The sequence below is a fragment of the Falco punctatus genome (assembly GCF_963210335.1).
Source record: "Falco punctatus genome assembly, chromosome: 6".
NCBI lineage: Eukaryota > Metazoa > Chordata > Aves > Falconiformes > Falconidae > Falco > Falco punctatus.
Window position 1 is genome coordinate 40,277,129 of NC_137585.1, and position 17,848 is coordinate 40,294,976.

Consider the following 17,848-nt stretch of genomic DNA (forward strand, 5'->3'; position numbering starts at 1 on the left):
TTTAATGAAGAAAGTGCAGCAGTAAACTGCCAATCCAGTTCATTCGTGTATGAATTTAGTATATCATATTAAAAGGAATGGTGGTTAACACTTCAAATTAGGATAGCTCTACTTAGGTGCTTTAAATTAAATTTAGATGTGTGAATAAAATTAGTCTGCCTTTCAGAAGAACTTGGCAAATAAATTCTGAACTGAAAGTTTCCGCCTTCTAATGGGTCTGGCTGGGATAGGGTTAAATTTCTTCATGGCAGCCTGGATAATGCTGCTATTTTGGATTTGGGGCTATAACAGCCTTGGTAACACACCAGTCTTTGGCTGTTGCTGAACAGTGCTTGAACAGTGTCAAGGCTTTTTCTTTTTCCCTTTCTGTCCTCTCAGCCAGTAGGCTGGGAGTAGGCAGGTGATTGGGAGAAGACACAGCTTGGACAGCTGATCCAAGCTGGCCAAAAGGATATGCCAGACCGTATTACATCATGTTCAGCAGTAAAAATTAAGGTAGAGGAATAAGAGCAGTTTGGGCTTCTGAGGTGGCCTTTGTTTGAAGGCTGGATGGGCATCAGTCTACATGTGGGAAATGGAGAGCGATTTCCTTCACTGTTTTTGTTTCTTTTTTTCTTTCCTTCATCTATTAAACAATCTTTATCTTGGCCCACAGGTATTCTTGCTTTTGTTCTTCCTGTTTTCTCCCCTCACCCTGCTGGGGTGGGGGGCAGTAAGACTCTGTGTGAGTGCTTGGATGCTGGTGGGGGACAACCCACCACACACCTGTACACTCAGGTATTGACTTCCCACTAGATTAGGATAGCAGTCAATTATATTTATATCCCATCCAATTAACGAAATGCTTAACCAACAGCCAGCTTAAATCGCCTCTACTCAGGCAATGAGTTAAGTCCATTATGGGGTGTACCCCTTTCCTGTTTGCATTCAGTGTTCTATAAAGGTTTGGGTGTGAAGGATGCCATAGTTGGCTTTAAGAGGGCGTGCTGTGTATCATCTGCTACCTACCCACTCAGCATGAGTTATTGCTGCTATTATCAACTCCATACAGGGGAGAGACTTGTTTATGGTGATGCATAGTGCTAGAATTTTCTTTTCTGAAGAACTGGAAGTTTTACTCATACTGGACTAGTGTCATATAGTACTTGCAATTGGTTTTAGTTAACTTGGGTAATAAAGATGATGCTTTAATGGGTTATATAAAAGAATAATCCTATTATAGAGACGCTTTTTAGAGACCTAGTAGTACATGGAGGGTGAATTCTGTTTTTAACAATTTAAAACATTAGTTTAGAGTTGTTGCTAACATTTTTGGTGTGTCCATGTAGACTAATGGAATGTATGCAGCCAAAGTCTCAGAAAAAGCAATTAATAAAAACAAGCCTTTAGCTAAAGCACAGTACATTTGCTTTTCAGTAAACATATATAACGCTGTCATGTTTTAAATTAGACTTCTTATAGAAATCTAAAGCATGTATGAGTTTCATAGTATCTTCAGTATATGTTGGTAGGGACCTATTAAAAGAATTAACCTTGCTTAAGAGCACCAGTAAATCATTAGTATTGGTTTGAAATATTTTCCAATAATGTTATATTTTTAGAAATTACATGGATAAAGCACGAGAATTTTACTGTTTAATAAAATGAATCTAAAGTCAAGAAATTTGTTATGTCACATGAAGTAGAATATATCAGTTACATTTTGTTATATTGAGGTAGTTATACATAAATTAGTATCTCTCTTGAGCTTCAGTGCTAAGTGTTTCATACAGAAAACCAAAAGTATGTTTCTAAAGATCTGACTCTAAAAATCCTGGAGTAATTTTCATTGAAAACAATAATGAGAGGGGTTTTTCTCCTTATGACCAGTTGACATTATTTTTGAATTGTAAGCTGTAAAATATTTTTCCTAAATTAGGCATAGAATTTTGTTGAGAATGATCTTGAATGTTAACCTTTTAAATTTCAAGACACAGTGATGTCCTTTTTCTTCCCCCTGGCTGGAATTATCAATAGGACATGCATTTACTAGTGTCTCATTCTGCTAATCCAGTGCTTTCATTAACAAAAGAATCTTAATGTTAACAGTTTGAGGCTGGTTTACTTTAGCACGAACCTAAAGATTAGAGATACTCTTTTAGTTAATTTGTGAAAGAGAATTTGAATACTAGTTGGTGAAGCTTGTTTCACAGATTTCTCTTTAAAGAAAATGGTAACTCAGCTGAAATCAAGAGATATGAACTGATTATTGCAGTTGGTGGATCTACTTGTCTGAGACTTTTCAGATTCATATTTTTAGTTTGTCCTGCTACATATAAGGCATACTCCAATGTGGTACCCAAAAGAAAAGAAAAACAAAAAGAAAAATAAAGAGCAAACTTGTAGCTTTTGTAAACATTTATTGTTTTTTTTTTCCCTTCATAGGAGACTTGCATTAGTGGCTCAAGTGACAATCTCTAATTCTGAAGGCTAATTAATTTCTTGTGATCCAAACTCTTCTCAAACTATTTTTTCTTTTGATGTTTTTATGTTTATTTATTTATTTGTTTACTTAATGTTCTATGTGAGAAAGCTTTTTTGGAAATTGTGTTTCTGCACACGGTAAACACAAAGCATCATAATGCATGAAAGGACGGTGCATATTAGAGTGCAGATGTAACTAAAGCAAGTAAACCTTATGCTATGAATCCAGAAAGGCACCTGAATGTTTTTACAAGATTTTTGCAGATCTGAATAACTAAGATATAGGTGATTGACTAAGTAAATAATCTTCCATCTCTTGCCCAGTTGAAATGTACCCACAGAGAAAGCAAAAAGCTAGGAAAGCTGTCTCTCATCACTTTTTGTATTGAGATACTTTTTTCTGCAAATGTATTTATTGTGCCAAAGCATCACTGGATTCACTGTGCCCCTACAGACCTTGCAAGCTGTGGTTAAGTGGATTTTCTGCATAAGCATATAATGAGCATGAAAGTCATAGGGAATGTATGAGGAAAGGAAGCAAGAAAAAAATAAAATCCCTTGCCATGAGAGGAATTCATTTGCTCATTGCTTACTGTTCCTGAAGAGTCTTGTGGCCTTTGATGGCTTGGTGGACTTTTTGTTGAGTAATCTTACTTTACCAAGTAAGAAAAAAACAGGAAGGATGGGACGCTGGAATGTATAATAGCCATACTATAAGATAGCATTCCAAATATAAAGTTATGTAGACACAGAGTCTAGACAGCTGAAACCCTTTGAAAAGTTGTTGATCCAAAAATAACACATTTTACAAATTAGGTGTGAAAAAATCATTAAAAGGAGTAGAAATAGAGTGGTTTGAGTACCTTCCAAATTATTTTTTTTTCCTTTTCTTCAAAGGAAAACTCATTTTCATAGAGTTCTACTAATTCTTATGTGTTTTGTTTTAAAACTACTGGAATTTAGTTAAAGTTTGGTTAATGCTAAAGTATTCATTCTTTTCAGTTTTAGCTTGACTTGATTATGATAATGTCATTTGTAAAAATTCAGTCACATGATTTTAGCAGTCTTTTTTTTTTATGTGAAAGGTGTAAGTATCATGTAGTACATTTGTAAAAAGCTACCTGTTGTGATTCTCTTAGTGTTACTGAAATACCTGATAAAATAACAGTTCATCAAGGTATACACATATATAATAATTTTAAAGCAAAGTATCATGTATAATTCTAAAGCTGAAGAAATATGTTTGCATGTATATATATATATAAAATGTGATTTTGAGATATGCTTTTAAAATAGGAATTTATTCCATTATTAGATGCTTTTTTATTTAATTTCATTTTGTTCTTAGGAAGTGAAGATCACTGTACAGGCAGAAGGGAAAGTTCTTAAATAGCAGGCTTCTTGGGGATTTGGAGTATTGTTTCTTGATGGCTGAGTTTTACTGTAGCTTTCTCACTATTCATAAATATGTTCTGCAAATATTGCAGTTATATTACCTGTCATATTCATTGCATTTTTTCTATATTGACTACATTTTAAAGATATTGAAATAAGAGCAGATCAACAAATAACTAAACATTGAATATAATACATGAGATTTTTTTTTTAATTCCTTTTCCTAACTGTCTGAAGTATTATCCATCGGTTATTTTCTGTGGGCTCACTTTCATGCACTTCATTGCAGGACAGTTCCTCCTAGAAGAATCCCGCCTGATAGAAGCAGCTGAGATGGCAAAAAAGGCAGCTGAACTTGATAGAACAGAATTTGATGTTGTTTTCAATGCAGCCCATATGCTCAGGTTAGTGCTTTTACATCTACCTTACTCGATTTTCCTCCCTTCTTCTAGAGGAAAAGTCTTTACAGCCTTTGCTTACACAATATTCTTTTTAAAGCCCAACAACTCTTTTGAATAATTAAATATTGCTAATCAGATAAAAAGAATTGGAGTGACGATGTTTTAGGATTTAGCACTTTCTAATTTTCTGTGCGTTATCTCATAATTTCTTACTTTTAGAAACGTCTGTTTTTCACAAGCAAGTAATCTTTTTGCTTGCATGCAAGAACAAGTGTTCCTTCTGCAGGACTTCCTTTCCCCTGATTTTTAGAAACAGCATGCATAGCAACAGAAAATATAGACCATATTTCTGATCTGGATATAACTAGAGAATACTGAGAATATTAAGTTTTTTGTTAATATCAGTAGGGAATGCTACAATAATTAGAAATCTAAATATTCCCAGGCTAATTATGACTTTGAGACTCATAGGAGCACTTAGTGATATTATCAGAATCTGTGATTTAAAGTGTAGTCTTATATCTAATTCTGTTCTCCTATCTGAATAGAATAACATTTTAGACATCTTTTTTTCCTTTTAAAGCTGACAGACCTGGATATTCAGTAACATTAAGCTTCTGCCTGAACATTATCATTAAACTCGCATTACTGTAATAGGTATCCTCCATGGTTATTTCTAGAATAACTATCTAGTTATTGCCTATTGTCCACTTAACAGCTATGAGGATACTTGATTTCATTTAGATTATATGTATGCTTAGAAAATGCATGAAAAAGGAAATAAAAAATGTACTTCATTAGCACAAAACAGTTATTGAGATAATTTCTCTGATGAAGATATCTCACTTGGCTTTTTATACTTTTAACATTTAGAATTTGAAATGTAAGGGGAAAAAAATAGTGTTACAGAGATTAAATCTGCTTCTAGCCAAGTGACCTGTCTTTCAGTGTGAAGACTTAATGTAAGAGGATTTTGAAATAAGCCCCAAAACACACTTTGAGAAATAACTTCTAACTGCTTGTAGATTAGAAAGGAAAGCAAGACGAATGGTTCACCGGTAAACAACAGTTTGTCCTGCTGCAGGTGTATTAGCTATTTTAAGGATCCTTCTCTTCCCCCTGATTATTTTGTGAATGATACCTCTCAAGACAGAATTCAGTAATTTGAAACATTTAGATTAATGAAACAAATTCACAGCAATGAGAAGCATAGCAAGTTTAAAAAAAAAAAAAAGGCTTGGTGGTTTAGTTTAGCTGGAATCCAACTGTGCTCCTTTGGGATATCCAGTTGATCTAATTTTTCACTGAAATACTCAGCTTTCTTTGTGGGAGATCATAATGTCTTCCTAATATGCTCTGGGAGTCTAAAGTGGTCTGGAGGATTTAGCAAAAGTCAGGGTGGCGAAGTTAAATTCAGTGCTTCCAAGTATTTGCGTTAAACTGCATGTGTTTATGATCTGACTGATTTTTGCTAAAAGGTTATGATTCTGTTGTCTGCCTTTGTTCACTGCTTTACTTAGCAGTTTATTCAGTATATTGCTTACATAATAGGCATTGCACAAGGGGAATGTACATTCATACATTAGGAGAGAGCAGCTACAAATCCGTCATGAGTCTGTGGGACTTCAGAAGAGGCTGATCTTCAGGATATTTAAAATGATGGAGAGCTGAGGTGATTCCAAGAGGAAAGCAGATACCAAGATACAAAGGAGGAAGGAAAGGAGGGAGTACTCAGACTAGTATAGAGTGATACAGCTAGAAACTGTGGATGCTAAAGACAGTCATAAATGAAAGGCTGATATTATTAAATATAGTAGTTTCATGTAGGTGACAAACTGCTCTTTAGGCACTGCAGACAGCTATAAAATCTGCCTGGTAAGTGTGTAAGAGTTTTGAATGGAACGCACAGCTGTGAGGTAGAAAATACATTGTAAAAGTTCACAGGGCATGGAAGCAAGTTGACTGTTGTGAGAAAGTTGTGTTGTGGTCTAAGAGATAGGAATTGATATTTATGTGGATGATGTAAGGTTTCCAAAATGACTGGGAAGTAATAACAGCAACTTAGATTTTTGTGTAAATTCTAATATTTCTTTTTTCAGACCGAATATTCTACCCACTTATGTACTGTTGAATTAGAAAGGAGTCGTCTTTCCCTCCAGTCATACTTCTTTTTCCACCATGAGCCCAAGGGGTGTCACGAGTTTCAGAAACGTGTAGACATTTATTTATAATTGCCAGCAAATTCTTTCAAACTTGGGATACAGCTGCTTTGGATAGAAAAAAATCACAATATTCCCTCCAAGTCCAATACTTTTTTTCTACTCTAGTGCTATTTTTTTTTCCTTTTTCTTAATGCCTTTACTCCCTGAGAAAAATATTTAAATTAAAATGCAACCTAAATAAAAAATACCAAGTTTTGAAAATTTTTAACTGGAATGCTGTGGGGGTTTTTTGGGTTTTTTTTCTTAAATTTGCAACAGAATTGTTAATTGTGTTCAAATGTAGTAGCAATATTTGTAGATAGACTGTTCTCAGTTCAGCAGTCACAAGAAAGACTCCTTCTGTCAGGTATTCCAACACTGTTTGCTTCCTCTCCTTGTGACTAAATCTGAAGTTGAAATCAAGAAAAAAACCCTGATTTAGTTCTGTTTGCAGTCTTGAGAGACCTCCCTGTTCCTAATTACACAAACATAGTTATTAATTCTTTTGCCTAGATAACTTCTGTAGGATCCTGATAATGCAGTGCCAGATGAATCAAGTGATCTGTAATAGCAGTGGGATGTGGGATGAATGTAATTAATTTCTTTGCAACAGTCTGGTAACTTTCAACTTGCATAGTACTTGCCTGTAAAATTTGTTTTCTCAAGAAATTTGTTTTCCAGACACTTCATTCAAGGATCATGTAGCTGTTTGCATAGTTCTTCTTAAAACAGTAACTGGTCATGTGTTTTACTTTTGTAGTATTTGCTGTGCTCCTGGTTATAAGAGTTTGAAGCCTTTCAGCAAAGCTAGGTACATTTTAATGGAATGTAGTGAAGCATATATTTGTACTGCCGTATGGCTGCTGTAGCTTCAGTGACTGAGTCATGTATTAACAGTGCTAAGTTTCACTTTGTGTGTACTGAGGTGAGCTGCCATGAGATGGGTTTCCTGTGATCTAGGGGGTGATTGCTTTTAGAATGAGGAATGACACCACTGTACTAATTGGAAACAGGAAAAGTGCTTTATGTTGTTTCTAAATGAAAATAAGCATAGGAAGAAGAGCTTTGCATAAAAGCACATTTTGTAGGAAGAATTGGGGTTTTTTTTCACACTTCCATAAGTGGGTTGTTCTGGGAAACACTCATATTACATGAAGTTATAGCATGTCTGTTGCCTATTTGAAAACAGAAGTCTAAATTAGAACAATACTACATGACATAGTCTTTGTTTTTCAATGAATTTCTGTGAGAGTATTTTGGCTCCTGAAAGTACATTGACTGACCACAGATAGCTGCTGGCACTGTCTCATAGGCACAAGTTCACTCTGTGTTACTGTCTAAACAGATTTTCTTCATTCTAGAATTACTGTCCATGTGTTTAAATATGTATGTATGGCTAAGCATATAGTCTATGTAAATTTTTTAAACAAAAAATGTGAATGAATGGTTAATGTAAGGAATCTGATTATGATTTTGTTGTGACACAAAAAGGTCCATTAAGAATGCCAAGTATCAGTATTCAGTATTTTAAAACAGCAATCCCTTTGAAAAAAACCTGCTTTATAGCTGGGATGACATCCATGATTTTACTTAAAAAAAAAAGTCGATACTCTGAAGCCTTATACCAATGTGATTTAACCGCAGCCAGCAATTCAGTACCACACAGCTTCTCACTCACTGCCCTCCACCCCTGGTGGGATGGGAAGGAGAACTGGAAAAAGGTAAAACCCATGGGTTGAGAAAAGAACCGTTTAATAGTTGAAATAAAGTAAATAATTAATAATAGCAACAACAACAGTAACAATAATAATTATAATGTAGAGAAGAGGGAGAGAGAGGAATAAAATCCAAGGAAAAAACCCAAGTGATGCACAATCCAACTGCTCACCATCCACTGAATGATGCCCAGCCAGTTCCCGAGCAGTGATCAGTGGCCCCCAGCCAACTGCCCCCGGTTTATATACTGAGCATGACATCCCATGGTATGGAATATCCGTTTGGCTAGTTCAGGTCAGCTGTCCTGGCTCTGCTTCCACCTTGCTCCGTGTGTACCTGTTCACTGGCAGAGTATGGGAAGCTAAGAAGTTCTTGATTTAGGATAAACACTACTTAGCAACAGCTAAAACATCAGTGTGTTATCAACATTACTCTCACACTAAATCCAAAACACAGCACTGTACCAGCTACAAAGAAGAAAATTAATTCTGTCCCAGCCAAAACCACAACAACCAAGCAACTGACAGGTTAAAAATAACCCTACACCATTCACATGTTTATGTATCTAAACCAGTCAGAATTGGTGATGTTTCTCTCTTAAAGCAGTATTTTTTGCAGTGATCAACACAAAGATTCAAAACGAATGCAAGCTGAATATAACTGTGTGTCAGGAGAACCTAAGAGCTATGTGGTGTGAAGCACATCGATGAGGTGTCACTGGCAGCAAGCTGGAACAAAATACAGGGAACTGATAGGTCTGGAGGCTCAGGTTAAGAGATATGAGAGAGTAAAAAGACGAGGCATTTTTGTCCCTTAAAATAAGATTGAATGCTAGGTGTTAATGGGGGAAATCAGATATGTTTTCAAGGTCAGTCCTCATGAAAAGATTTAAGATAGAGGTTGAAATAGGAAAGGACTATCTTCTGAACTTCTCTTTGCTTTTTTCTTCCTTCCTATTTTATTATAAACATTTTATCTAATGTTTTACTCTAACGTGAATTTTGTTACCTTTAGTAGTGTCCTCCTATTATTTGACATTGATCCAGGGCCCTTTACTGCTCAATGGCATAGGGTTACTGCAATTTCCTACCTCTGTGCCTTTAATTTTTCTCGAGGGAAAGCCATTCCAGGGCTTAACATAGCGATTTTCTAGTTTAGATTTCCAGTGAAAATGGGAACCAGAATTCTGCTGTATCTTAACTGAAGGAACTGCTGCTGAATGCCCTAGAAATGGAACTGGCACATTCCTGATCAGATTAGTGTGGTGTGCATTCATTTCTATAAACCATTTTTAATGGAGAACTGTAAATTCAAACTGGTTGCAACTTAGGAATTAATGATCCATGTTTCAAGATGTACATGTGGGGGGAAAGCAAGCCATGTATTACCACTAGGCTCAGAGGGGACAAGATTTTAATTTGTTCCATGTTCACATGCCAACACTTTCTGGAGGTGAAGTGTACTGTCTCTATCTGCCTCTTGGATAAAGCACCTTGTTTATTGCACAGAATTTCACCATGTTTAGAAATGTTTTGTTTCCTGACAGTTTTGTGTAAAGTGGAAAAAAACCCAAACCACGAACCTCTGTGACATGTTTCATTTTATGTGCCTTGTAGCGAATCCTGAAATTCAGAAGTATGTGATCATTTTTTTCCGAGTTGTTTCAAGTGCTACTAATGCTCAGCAGGAGTGATTCAGAAGCAGGTTAAATTTATATTTTTAGACATTCAGTCGTTTCTAACCACTGCAACCACTGAGTCAATGATACATGTCCAAAGTAATTTAGAACAGTTAACAGGTATAAACCAGGTTCTACTTGGCAAATTATTAGTCAGGAAGTGGTTTCAGCTTGCATGTGAATTATGTGAGAAACTTCAAAGGGATTATCCTTCCTTCCTTTCGCCTCCCAAGACTAATAACTGTCAAAATGTGTTGATTGGGATTAAAAGCCTATCATGTATTATGTGGTTAATATTTAAAATTTGGGTGGATGGGAACATAAAATTAGAACACAATTTGATCATTGAATAAAAAAGCATGTAAAAGCTCATGTAATGAACAAGGTTAAATCTCCAGATAGAAGTGCTCAGTTGATTGATATTCTTTGAGCTAGTAACTGCTCTCAGAAGCAGCAGAAAAGAGAACAAAAAAATCCCACCAACCAGCCCTACTCAGCATTATGCTTATTTTCTATTTTTTCCATTCTGTATCACAGAAGTGCATCTGTAATCACATAACACAAATATGCTGAAGATCTGTCCTAATTCTTCTATGAAAGGACCTAACTTTTCATAGAAAAAAAAAAAACAAAACAAACCACGTATCTTTAGCAGCAGATGTGTAGCCTGCCTGATAGTCCTTGTTGTTCTTAAATGTTTACCATCTTGCTCATGACATGTATGTGATCAGCTGATATTCATTGGGCTAGTAGCCAAAAGCAATAGTTGAAGGGAAATAAGAAGGTGGAAACAAAAGGAGAAAACATGAGTTTGAGAGAAGAGATAAAAAGGGCCTGTTGAGACAAAAATGTGTTTAGATTTCTTTGGCAATGTTTTGCATTTTCATTTGAAAGCTTTAAACTGAAAACTCAGAAAAAATAAGAATCAAACTACTAGAAGAATGTAGATGCCATCTATATTAGTAAGGAAAAGAAAAAGAGTTGAGCTGATAATGCTTCAGGTACCCAGAAACTCATCTTGTTCCCTTGGGATATGAGATCTAAATGTACATCCCCTATCAGTTTGATGTGAGTAAATGTTGGAATCAGAACTGTTTTCTGAATGAATACCCCAAATCATGGAAACCTATTTCTGAGAAACCTTTGTATTTGATACTTATTTTTATTTTCTGGAATTACAGTGTTCTTAGAAAGAAAACTGCATTATTGTATAATCTACAGCTTCATGATTTACTGTTAGTATAGCTAATTATATATATAAAAAAAAAAAGCCAGATTTTCCTCTGGCAAAGATGGGTACGTCTCTGTTTTTGCCTCAGATGAGTGTTTGACCTTCTGCATTTCTCTGTTGTGTACTAATATAATTTCAGAACTAAACAGAAAATAAAGGTAGGCAAAGAGGATTTATGATAATAATAAACATTCTGCACTATAAAAAGTATTATAGATTGACATATTTTGTGCATTTATTAGGACAATATCCCTAAACAGTGGGAAGTAGTTGCAGTGTTTTGTTTTTAGCTATTCTTTAGGTATAGTTTCTTTTTGAACCCAAGGAAAATGAAGTATATTGTTTTTTTCTGTCCTGATAGACAAGCCAGCCTCAATGAAGAAGCCGAGAAGTATTATGAAATGGCAGCAGGATTAAGACCTAATGTAAGTACCTTCTTTAATGATATCCATTACTGAAGTTGATGAACATGCTGCGGTGCTGAACCCTTTCTGCTGAGGAGAAACTTCCTGCTGGAGCATTTGATCTCTTGGCCTATATTATATATGTTATTTTAATGGTTAATTATTGGATAGTCAGGTAAAGCTGTTAATTTGTCAAACCAATCGCTGTACATTCAAGTTACCTCAGTGAAGGTTCTAGCAACAAATCTTACTTGGCTAACATACTTGGAAAAGATTTCTAGATTTAGATTTCTTTACCTTTAAATGTGTTAACTTTGGAAAGCTTTCCTAATTCCATCTATTCTCACTAATAAAAGAGAATGAAAGGCTACTCTGTCATCCGTTCAGAGCATTTTAAATAATACATTTATGCTTTTTCCTCTGCCATAACTTCTGACAAATATTACTGTTCAATAAATTTAAAGATTATTTTACCTCTAAAGTTGTATGTTGACAAAGAAATGCTTATTCCTTGAAGCAGAGATATGGAGGAGTATGTGACGGACCCTTTTTAAAAAGAAAACCTCGTTTCCAATCCTATTGCATCAAGAACTAAAGAAACAAAATAATTTATTTTTACCATTTTTTATTCAGTGTTACATTTCTTTTCAATTACCTTCACATTTTGGAATAAAAAAAATCATGAATAAATGGGACAGATTTTGTTTTAAATATCTAATACTTTGTGCAATATATCAAATCTAGAACACACTCCTGTCACAGAAGTCTATAGTGCCAAATTTGAGGATACAAGTTAGCAATTTTAAGTAAAAAAAAAACAACAACAAAAAACAACAACAAAAACAAAACAAAACAAAACAAAACAAAAAACCCCCAAAAAAACGCCCCCAAAAAACCCCAAGTAAAAAAAAATACAAGCTTAAACCAAATTTTTTTGAGGCCTAAGATTCAAAACCAACACCAGCTAAGACTCAAAACAAGCTAACAAAATATAATTCAAAAAAAACAAAAATACCTTATTCATATGAAATTGCACACTTTCGCACAATCTTTTAAGAAGAACTCTCTGAAATCTATGTATTTCTTTAATTCTTACTTTGTGAGCCAGCAGTTTAGATTTGGTGATTCCTTATGCTTTCAGATGCAAGACTTGGGTTTTGTTTTTTTTGAATGGGTACCTTAATTTTGAAAGAATTCCCTCAGTTGCCTGAATATTGGTACAGTTCCTCTTCTCTTTTCTGCCATTAATTGTACTTTCAAAATGTTTCTCAGATTATAAAAAAATATATAACCATATATTAATATTATTATATGCATGAGGTTTTTCAGAGAGCTTTGGAAGTAGCTGAGGGCTTCTAGCTCATGGCAGTGGTACTATTAAAGCTAGGTATTTCTAGGTATTGCTGACAAGCTTTACATGTTAAGACCAAAGTATCCCTTTTGCAGGATAAGATCATCAGAACAGTTTATTATAGCAACTTTCTTCTGACTTTGATTAGTTTAAATGAAAATCTAATAGGCACTGCTGTTCAGCTTTCTTTAAGAGATAATTTAACTTTTACATTCAAGATGATAAAGTTTAACTTTTTAGCTAAGAATAGTATGCATATGGTTCATGAATTTTAAAAAATATTTTAATGATGCAGAGTGGGAAAGTTGTATCCATTTTCACTGCCAACATCAACTGTCTGATGACTCTACAAGGGCAGTCTCTCAAGTATGAAAATAAAAACAGAAATAGTCATACATATCTTTCTTATTATTAACTCTCAAATTTAGCATAATAGTTTCAGAGTTGAAGGAAAAGAAGCCACTTGAGGAAATTTTCTAGGTACTAAGCAATATAATGCAGACATGTTAAGACAGAAGATCCCAATCGTTCCAAAGGGGTATGGAATGCAAATTAGGAAACCCTGGTACTACATAGCTACATCTGTAGTGGTAAATTATATGCATCCAGGACTATTTTGTGTTGATCCACCCAGCTCCTCAGAGCATACCCAGGTACTGCCTGAGAGACTGCCCCATCCACAGCTGTGAAGGAACCATCTTCACAGCTTGAAAATGCCCATAATTTAATTTATTATTTTGAATATAGCCTTCATATCTTCTCACTGTCTTGTGAATATGAAGGATCATCAAAATTGTATGAGTCAAGATACTAAAGAAATATCCTTAAGCCAGATACAGTGCTGAAGGATTTTTATTTTATTTTTTTGCAGAAAATTGAAAATACTAGGTGTATGAACATGGTATAATGTACAGATGCATGCACACATACAGTTCTGTATATATATATACACATATCTATATGTATATTAGTGTGCACTTGTTTAATGTTAGTTGCTAAGAGGTCTGTTCCCAAATTCCCTCTCGATGAGAATACTGAGTGGCAGCACTAAAGTCTTGTTCTGTGCAGTGGGTCAGCCTTGTTCCTAGAACTATTAAGTGCTAAAAGTATCTGTTTAACAGGAACCTTCCTTCCTCTGGTGCTTCAGATGATACCTGTTGACATTAGTTGATTATGGATCAGGATCCCAAGTAAACTGTCTCTCTGCTTTTTTTTTCCAGTATGTTGTGGTTTTTTTCTCCTGTGGTTCACCAATCCCTCCTCCAGATCCCAAGTTGAAGGTCCATTTCTCTGTTACCAACTTCTTTCCTATTAACTATATCAAGACAATTGTCAGTTATTCTTGAGAATTAGACCTGTGCCTGGCTCCTGAGAGGTTTTCAGCTAATGCAGCCTGAAACAAAACTCAGATTTCCACTCTCTTGCATCCATTTCTTTACAAGTATTACATATTGTGTAATACCTCTAATATCACTACTATAAAATGCCATCCTTAGCAGCAATAAGATGTTAGTAACGCTACAAACTCAATCTTTTACTGATTGTTAGTGAATTTGTATACTCAGTGAGCTTTCATGACACAATTTTGTTTTCAGCATTTTTGCTTTGTTTTCCTTTTGCATCCCTTCCTTTGGTTTCTCAACTGTTCCTGTTGCTTTTGGAATACACAATACTTCCTCACCTGTTTCCCCGTGTATAAGTCCTTTGGATCCAGAAGCTGCTCTGCTGAGCTCTTCTAAAGCCAAATCCAGTTTAAATGGCCAGCTGAGTTATAAGTTTCAGAGCTACTTAGCTATTTCAGGTTTTTTTCCAGATAGCACTCTCCACTCTTGCATTTGTCTCCCATGCAAGCCTTCTTTTATTTCAGTGTCTCAAGACGGGGGAGCAGCAGTGAGCAACCAATATGCCTTCATGTCTGAGTCACTTTCTCATTCAACTAATCCATTTTTATAAAAGTTGTGACTAAGGAGGCTAAAAACATCCCTAGAAAAACAGTGTTCAGTTACAGGGGAGATGTAACTTCTCTGAAACACGCAAGCCATTGGTTTTAAGAAAGCAAACAGAAAGATTTTAATTTTTTAGTATTGGGGGTGATTCATTCATCATTGAACTGATTCTGAGAGGACTGAAAACTATGGAAAACGCCATTTATTTCCTCCATGAAAAGCTTTGTTAGATGAATAAAGTATTTGCCAAAAAAAAATACCCATAAAAGAACAATTGAATACAGCACATTTGTGTGTACAGGGTGTTAAAATGTATATCCACACCTTAACATCATCTTTGCTTTTGAATACACACCTTCATTCTGCAGAGTGTAAAAAAAAATTAAAATACTTTGGTACAATAGCAACATCAGCTAAAATGCAGTTTGGGTGCAAAGAAAAACCAGATCTGGCTAGTATTAGTATTCCAGTTTTAAACTTTAATGTTTTCTTAATAATGTTCATGATTGGCCTTATTTGCAGTAGGTGTTTTTATCCTCTGTGAAAGTAACTTCACATCAAATTTCAGAACAGCAGTATTTTCTGTAGAATATAGTGCTGCTGTGGAGATGGGAATCCTTTGTCTTAAATTTCACTGAAGAAACAAGCATTCTCAAGAATTACGTCTATTTATTCCCAAATAGGCTTCACAGACTTGACTTTCCCCTGGAGAGCCAAGGGGGCGAGGGGAATCCAGGAAGCAGTTCAGAGAGGGTTTCTGCTTTTATTTGCTATAAATTGTTTCTTACAGGACTCTCTTTTCCTCCTTCAACTCCATAGGTAACCTACAGAGATTAGCTTCCTTAGACCCTGGATATTTTTGAACACTTTCCAAAAAATGCATTCCCACATTGTGTGTTTATCATGATCAAACCAAAATCATTTTAGAGCCTTCTCAGTGAGAAGCACATATGTGTTTGTTCTAGCAATGTTGGCTTGGATATATGTTATATGTAGTCTAATTTTAACAAGTATAGTTGCATGAAGACACGAAAGTGTAAGTTTCTTGGACAGCAGGACATCAATGCAGTAATTATTCTGAGTGGGAGTATTGCTGAGGAAAATCTGTATTCAGAGATAGTTTCTAGGTGCCCTATGCCTGTTCACAAATCAGGAAATTGTTTTAACGAGTTCTTAGGCAGTCTAAAATGTGAGCTTTAAGCTCACTTTGTTGTGGAAAAACTGGTCATCTAGAAACTCTTTAAATTGGCATTCTTTACAAGAATGTGAGATATTGACTTAAGCTTCAGCTTTTATTCGACTTTTTAAGACATCGTTTGTGTATAGAACTGCATTTCTAATTTTTTAAGTCTGAACTTGAAGCAGCCAATCTTTGAAAAGCTGCTCTAGAACCCCCACATGTCCAATGGCTTTTGAGAGGAAAGGGCACTTTGAAGTGTGACCTCAAGAGTATTAAGTGAAAGAGAGCTCACCAGAGCCTTAAGACTTTGAGCCACCACCTTGAGCTGATTGGCTTAGAAGCATTCCTACAGGAGGTGCCATGACCTCCAAGTCACTGCCATCCCAAGCACATATTAGTGCTGCTTGCAATCTGGAGCTCATGACAGCTTTAAGCCCCATGTCATCAGCACATTGTCAGAAACAGCTGTTTCCACTCTACTACTTCAAAAGGGCTTGATTAAATGTCTTACTGTAACAACATATATAAAGACACACACATAGAATGAGGGGGAAAGGAGAAATGTACTTATAAGTAAAATAAATACAGTTTCCACTAGATGGTTTAGTCATGATGTGGGGGACTAAACCATTTCTTGACTTGAAGGGTTTATGTAATCAGTTAACACAATATCATATTAAAAAGCACTTTCTACAAGTGCTGCTTTTATTTTTTTCCCCAATGCTGGAATACAGATTTCATGTCAAAGTCTCCAGGCTTGTAGTAAGCTCTCTACCTTGAGCTGTCTAACAGTAGAAAGAAGAATGCTGGTGGTTTCCAGATAATTGACTGTATTTTTATAGCCACCTTATAGATAACATGCTTTCAGTGCCTCCTTATGGGAAGTGTTCATAATATATGGGGTTTATTCATGGCAGGACCTCTAAAAATGAATATACTTCCGGTAGTATATACATCTTTAAAAAATAAAGTAGATGTTGGATTTTGTCTTGAAACATATGCAGCCAAGATCTGCTTTATTATGTATTTTTTCCTTAGGTGCTTCCATGCCAAATTTCCCTATTTGACTTTCTCCTGAACATTAAGTAATTCTCTCATATAGCTTTACCAGGCTGGGAGTAATTGTGAAGGAGACAGCTTTAATCCATTTTGCCAGCTTTGTTAAGGGCATGTCCTGTTACTGCCAGGGAGAATTTTCATAAAAGTTTTAAGACCTCCTGCTATGTTAGTTCTGCTGCTGATGGCAGTAATGAATGGGTTTACAATGATTCTTGAATTGTCTGCAGCTGATCCCCAATTGACAAAAACCTGGCATTGTTCCATGCTTCACTGGATCCAGTGTCATCCTCACATTGCTCCAGGGATGCTGCAGATCCCTCACCAGTGATGAATCTATTGCTCTTGCAGCTCTTTGAGCAGGTCTGCCTAATCCCTGTTATCCAAACCCAATTAGAGTGTCTTGCCATCATCCTCCTGGTTTTCAGAGCATAACATGAATAAAGCTGATGTAGCCCTCTAAAGAAACAGTACATACGTGATTTTTACACCATGTATTGTTGCCAGCAAAGCATGACACTTTCCAGCTGAGAATCCTTGTTTTAAAACATTCTTTTGCCTGTTTACCTGTTTATTCAAAGTAATGAACACATGGCAATCTTTTATCTTTATGTGTTGGTGCCATGGACCACAGGACTTTATTTTTAGGTAGTTAGCATTCAGCAGATTCACCTGTTAAGTTGTCTTCCATTACTTGTGTCTACCTTTGCAGAAAATACAAAAGTGGGCTTTGTGAGGCAGGTGGGGCTTCTACTGATTGCCTGCCTGCCTTCTGAGCTGCTTCTAGATTCTTCTGCCCTATGCCAGGGCTGTACGGCTTCCCACT

The 17,848-nt window shown here is 35.6% G+C and overlaps 1 protein-coding gene and 1 long non-coding RNA gene across 2 annotated transcripts in view; one reads left to right on the top strand and one right to left on the bottom strand.

Moving 5' to 3' along the window:
- The window catches only part of LOC308066250, a 600,281-nt gene that overhangs the window by 519,822 nt on the left and 62,611 nt on the right, over positions 1-17,848 (bottom strand). The gene's annotated exons all lie outside the window — the stretch shown is intronic.
- TMTC2 (transmembrane O-mannosyltransferase targeting cadherins 2) overlaps positions 1-17,848 on the top strand; it is a 375,978-nt gene that overhangs the window by 297,542 nt on the left and 60,588 nt on the right. Inside the window, exons 13-14 of the mRNA XM_080393255.1 lie at positions 4,148-4,262; positions 11,447-11,510. Of these exons, the coding sequence (XP_080249381.1) occupies positions 4,148-4,262; positions 11,447-11,510 (179 nt within the window). The remainder of the gene's footprint in view (positions 1-4,147; positions 4,263-11,446; positions 11,511-17,848) is intronic.